At 41.3% G+C, this 6,029-nt stretch overlaps 1 protein-coding gene across 1 annotated transcript; it reads left to right on the forward strand.

The window, feature by feature from the left end:
- The first annotated feature begins 4,316 nt into the window (after positions 1 to 4,316).
- LOC119714009 (olfactory receptor 5AP2-like) lies at positions 4,317 to 5,252 on the forward strand. The gene has a single exon (XM_038168571.1). The coding sequence runs from the start codon at positions 4,317 to 4,319 to the stop codon at positions 5,250 to 5,252; it is 936 nt and encodes a 311-aa protein (XP_038024499.1).
- The last annotated feature ends 777 nt before the right edge of the window (positions 5,253 to 6,029 follow it).

The following is a 6,029-nucleotide window of genomic DNA, read 5'->3' on the forward strand; positions in this document are numbered from 1 at the left end:
TCCTCTAATCATCTTTGTAGTCCTCCTCTGGACTTGCTCCAGTAGTTGCTTCTACCATGGTGAGTGTTTACCAGGCATCACCATATCAAACTCCTAGCCACCGCCCCCTATTCCAGGGAGACATGGCTCTCTTGATCACAGCACAGGTTTCACATCTATGGGTGACCTGTGTGATGGCCTCAATGGTCAGGTCCACCCCTCAATCACAAGCCTATCTGTATGTGGCATCCCTCCCCAGATGTCCTGATATTTCATAGGCCCATCAAGCTACAAACAGCTCACCCTTATGTCCGCAGTCCAGGTCCACCTGAGGCAATTCAATTGTCAAAGCTCGGTCCACCTGTCTGTTATTCTGATGCTCTTATGAGGTTCAACAAGGCCAAATGCAAGGTCCTGCATCTTGGCCAGAGCAATCCCAAGCACAAATACAGGATGGGTGGAGAATGGACTGAAAGCGGCCCTGATGAGAAGGACGTGTGGGTACTGGCTGACAAGAAGCTTGACATGAGTTGGCAATGTGCACTTGTAGCACAAAAAGCCAATCATATCCTGGGCTGCATCAAAAGAAGCATGGCCAGAAGGTGGGTGGTAGGTAATTCTCTGCCTCTACTCTGTTCTCTTGAGATCCCATCTGAAGTACTGTGTTCAGATCCACTCAGTCCAGTAAATCTAGTTGTTCCTTTCCTCTTACCTATTGTCCTATTACTCTTTGACAGGTATAGGCTAGGCTCCAGCACAGTGCAGCAAGCTGGAGTTCTCTGGCATTGCCAGGATCAGGGCACATATCTTTCAAGCATTCTGTCAGTTTTTCAGGATTTCGCACTTGTTCAGGGGTAAAGTTCAAAATCATCGGAAGAGACAACCATGACAGGTACTTGCCCATATCCTCCCACACACCTTGCTGCCCACCACCACACTTTTTTGGGGCAGATTCCAGCATGGCATTCTTAAGTAATTGTTTAATGTTAGGGAAAAAACAAAACAAAACAAAACAAAACAAAAAAAAACAAAACAAACAAAAAAAAAAAAAGAGAGAGAAACTCATTCCTGAAACCTAGCAATAGGAGTATTTTGGTTACCCATAGACACTAGAAAAACTTAAAAGGTGCTTTAATTACCCCAAAGGGAAAGAAGGATATACCATTCCTGATATCATTTACAAACTGACTTCCCCTTTTCCCCCTGCCTTTCCGCTTTCCCTTTTCCCACCTTTTATTGCTGAGCGTGTCATAATATAGTATGTATATCATGTATGGTATATGGTATATAGTATGTATAGTATGTATATCATGTAGAGTAGAGTAGAGTAGAGTACAGTATAGTACAGATATTGTAATATCTCTTTGGTCAGTTTAGGTCAGTTGCCCTGGCGATGTCCCCTCTTCACCTTTGCCCACCCCTAGCTTACTGGCTTCTGGGGTAGTCAGAGGGAGTCTTGTTGATGTGTCAACATTGCTCCACAACAGACAAAACATTGGTGTGATATGAGGGCTGTTCTAGCTCCAAGTGCAGAGCACAGCACTATATGGGCCGCTGCAGGGAGAGTTAACTCCATCTCAGCCAGACCCAGTAAGGAATCATATAGGAAAGGAACTCAAGAAGGACAGGGAAGGACAAGAGAACTGCTTGAGAGTCCAGCACAGAGCCACAAGGATGATTAAGGGAGTGGAGCATCTCCCTTATGAGGAAAGGCTGAGGGAGCTGGGTCTCTTTAGCTTGGAGAAGAGAAGACTGAGGGGTGACCTTATTAATGTTTATAAATATGTAAAGGGTGAGTGTCAGGAGGATAGAGCAAGGCTCTTCTCAGTGACACCTAACAATATGACAAGGAGCAATGGATGCAAGCTGGAATATAGGAAGATTAAAATATGAGAAGAAACTTTTTGATGGTGAGGGTGACAGACCACTGGAACAGGCTGCCAAGTGTGGGTTGTGGAGTCTCCTTCTCTGGAGACATTCAAAACCTGCCTGGGTGTGTTCCTCTGTGACTTGATCTAGGTGTTCCTGCTCTAGTAGGGGGATTGGACTAGATGATCTTTCAATTCATCTTCCAATCCCTAACATTCTGTGATTCTGAAAAAAAAAAAAAAAAAAAAGAAAAGGAAAAGGAAAAAGAAAATTATTCTCCTTAAAACTGATGCGAATAAAGTGCATATGCATATTGCATATTGCAGGAAAGGTGGCTCCGTGGGGAGCCCACAGAACATTTTAATGGTCCCGTTGTGCCTAGTCTACTGTGTCTTGGATTCAGAGACTCTGTGGCCAACCAGAAATTCAACAACCAAACAGAGCACAAGTATATGAATGTGCATGTAAGCTGCTAAAATACCTCCTTTTTGATAAGGAACAAGAGATTTTCTTCTTCTGCAGGTACACTTTCTCTTTGTATCTGTACAGATACAGTATATTTTTCATTCTAGTTTGAGAGAATGTAAATCCCATAGTGTCAGGAGTCAATAAAGACTGTGCATCTTGCATTCAAATCTGCATTAGCTGAATTTCCTTTTTCTTTTACAGGACAGTCCACTGACATGAGAAGAAACACCAGTACACCCAAGCATGCTACAGTGTTTGTGGCAAGGTAAGAACAGGCTTGGGAGTAAGAGTTTTGTGATGAACACAAATGTCTAAACATATTTTATACTTTTTTTTTTTAATTATTATTTTTTTTTTGTGGGTTGATTCCCCCATATCCATTCCTTACAGTATAGCAATATGGGTATTCTTGAAAAAAAAATAAATATATTTTTTAAAATTTATTTATTTTTTCAAATTGTGGGAGCTCAGTTTACTAGCTTTCTCATTTTGATGAGTTTCTCTTTGACATGAGATCACACTAATTCAAGACAACAGCTTGGGGACAGGGGGTAAGACAGAGCAAATCATTTTCATTTTAATTGCAATGGGAAAATTTAGGTTAATCTCATGGAGAATACTAACTATCATGTTTATGATATCATGTTTAAGTTTTTGAGAAGAAAGGCTGAGAGAGCAGAGGATGTTCAGCCTGAAAAAGAGAAGACTGTGGGGTGACCTTATTGCAGCTTTTCAATACTTCAATAGGGTTTATAAAAAGGTGGAGAGAACTGTTTGCTCAGGCAGACAATGAGAGGACAAAGGGAAATGGTTTTGAACCAGAAGAAGGGAGACTTAGATTAGATGTTAGGTGGAATAGCTCCACTCAGAGGGTGATGAGACACTCGAACAGGTTACCAAAGAGGTTGTGGTTGGAGGTGTTCAAGACCAGGTTGGATGGCAACTCTGGGCAACCTGATCTAGTGGGTGGCATCCCTGCCATGGCAAGGGGATGGGAACTGGATGATCTTTAAGATCTCTTCCAAGTCAAGCCGTTCTATGATAACATTCTATAAAGAAGCAAAATTAGTAGGGAACATGGGCAATCTATTGGAGAGTTTAAAGAACAAATCAGACAAATATTTTCATATGTTATATCAACAGAGTTCATTCTTCCTTGGAAAAGTGAAATGGACAAGATCAGTTCTTCCAAGGTCTCTACTTAATTTCTTATTCCTGGGCTTATTTCTAGCCTTCAGAAAGAGAACGTGCTCAAGAAGTCAACTGATTATAATTCTCATGTTATTCTTGATTTTTTGAAAATAATAGCAGAGCAGAAGTTCTGCTCCCTTTCAAGCTGAAATGCCATTAATATTTATAGGTGAGCTATTCCAAACCCTTAGCTTTGGCTTTCTGCTTACCATAATTGACCTGAAATTTTGACATAATCATAAGGTACATATGTCTGACCCCATTTCTTTTGATAGATTTTTCTAGTTTAGCATGTGTTTGACTTTTATATATTATATATTATGTTATAAAAGTTATTTATATATAACTTTGTACATTGTACATTGTTATGTACAAAGTTAATTATCCATATGGGAAAAATGAGTATTTCAAGAGCATCCTGCAAATCATATTTGAGTAAACATCTAAATTATGTGAGGTGAAACAAATACTATGGGGTTAATGTTAGCTGTGCAGATTACTCATTTACACATTAAATTAAGCATTTGGGGAGGAAGAGGTAGTGAGATCTGCAGTAGTAAGTGTGATTTGTTAACCTGTGCTCATTCAGAGTACACTGAAATAATACAAGGCTTTGAAATGCAGGAAATGAAAATGAGATAATTTGAGTTCAGAACTTAAAAAACGTAAATAGGAAGATTGGCAAAGTTATATCTTTACCTTACATCAGCGCCTGACTCTAGCCAGTTTGATGTATTGATGGGCATTTACTTTTTTTTTTTTTTTTTTTTTTTTTTCAGCATAACTCTGTCTTTTCCTGTCAATGACAGATGGCAGAAGGGAATCACACCGTGGTGACTAAGTTCATCTTATTGGGATTCACCGACAACCTGAAGTTACAGGTCCTTCTCTTCACAGTGTTTCTACTTATCTATCTGTTGACTGTAGTGGGAAATCTGGGGCTGATTGTGCTCATTCAAATCAACTCCAAGCTCCACACCCCCATGTACTTCTTCATCAGCAACCTTTCTTTCTTAGATGTCAGCTACTCCACCATCATTATACCCAGTACACTCATGACCCTTGTGGCTGAGACAAAAGTCATCTCATACACAACATGCACAGCTCAGCTCTTCCTGTTCTGCATTGCAGTGACAGGCGAGTGCTACCTCCTGGCGGTGATGGCATATGACCGATTTATAGCCATCTGCAACCCCTTGCTCTACCCTGTCATTATGTCTAGGAGGTTCTGCATCCTCCTCGTGTGCATGTCCTACTTCATGAGTTGTGTGAATGCAACCATTCAGACTTTATTTATATTCCACCTGTCCTTCTGCAATTCCATCATCGATCATTTCTTCTGTGATGTGCCCCCCATCCTGAAGCTCTCCTGCTCTGATACTTACATCACTGACCTGGTACATTTCACCTGTGCTACCGTGCTTGTCATCTCAACCATCCTTCTTATTCTCATCTCCTATATCTGCATTGGGGTTACAATCTACAAGTTGAAATCTGCCAAAGGCAGATGCAAAGCCTTCTCCACGTGTGCTTCCCATCTGACTGCTGTTGCCATCTTCTACGGGACAGGCTCCTTCATGTACTTACGGCCCAGTTCAAAATACTCTGTGGAGTATGACAAGATCATCTCTGTGTTTTATACCCTGGCAATACCCATGCTGAACCCTGTAATTTACAGCTTGAGGAACAAGGAGGTCAAAGAAGCCCTTCGAAGAACAGTAACAAGTCTATATTGCTCTCTGTGAGTACTACAGAGATTCAGGAGTCCAAGTGGGAGTGAGAGAACCTGAGAACTGTCGAAACAGAATAATTAAATATGCAATAGTTTGGTTCCTGTCTGACAAAGAGAAAGGAAACGGGAATAGTACCTTAGACATTTTGTTGCCATACCTGCATGATGTGAGAGAGTAGGCAGGCCCCCTTTGCCATTGCAGAGCTTCTTATTTACACCCTCCTAACCCCCCCCCCCCCCCCGAGGGATGTGTCACTGAATAGTCTGAAGGAACTAACTTTTCAGATGGTGACAGTCACTATTTCAATAGCAATAGGCTCTGTAACATAGTAGTGCCTTACATCTGATCTCATGTTGTGACCTCTGCAACTATAGACAGTGTAAGACAAGTCTACTGGGTATATTCGTAGGCATTTTTATTCTCTGCACCCCACACCCCCACCCCCATTTGGAAGACAAAGATAATAGAATAGATTTCTCAGCAAACTTGCCAAGGATGAATTCAACTCCTGCATCCTGATCATTGATAACAATGTTGAACAGGACAGGCCCTATAACTGAGCCCTGAGGAACACTGTTAATGACTGCCCACCAGCCAGATGTAGCCCCCATTCACTATGACCCTTTGAGGTCATATTGAATGGTCATCTACTGATGAGCCAGTTCATTATCCAGTGTAGACTGAACCTCTTCAACTCACATTTGGACAATTTGTCCAGAAGGATCCTGTGAGGGATGGTATTTATTGCCTAACTGAAACCCAGAAATATTATATCCATTGTCTTCCCTT

This window comes from Anas platyrhynchos, chromosome 28 (assembly GCF_047663525.1).
Source record: "Anas platyrhynchos isolate ZD024472 breed Pekin duck chromosome 28, IASCAAS_PekinDuck_T2T, whole genome shotgun sequence".
Classification (NCBI taxonomy): domain Eukaryota; kingdom Metazoa; phylum Chordata; class Aves; order Anseriformes; family Anatidae; genus Anas; species Anas platyrhynchos.

Excerpts from the sequence above, each read along its gene's own strand:
- LOC119714009 (XM_038168571.1), top strand. The coding sequence starts at position 4,317 with ATGGCAGAAGGGAATCACACCGTGGTGACTAAGTTCATCTTATTGGGA.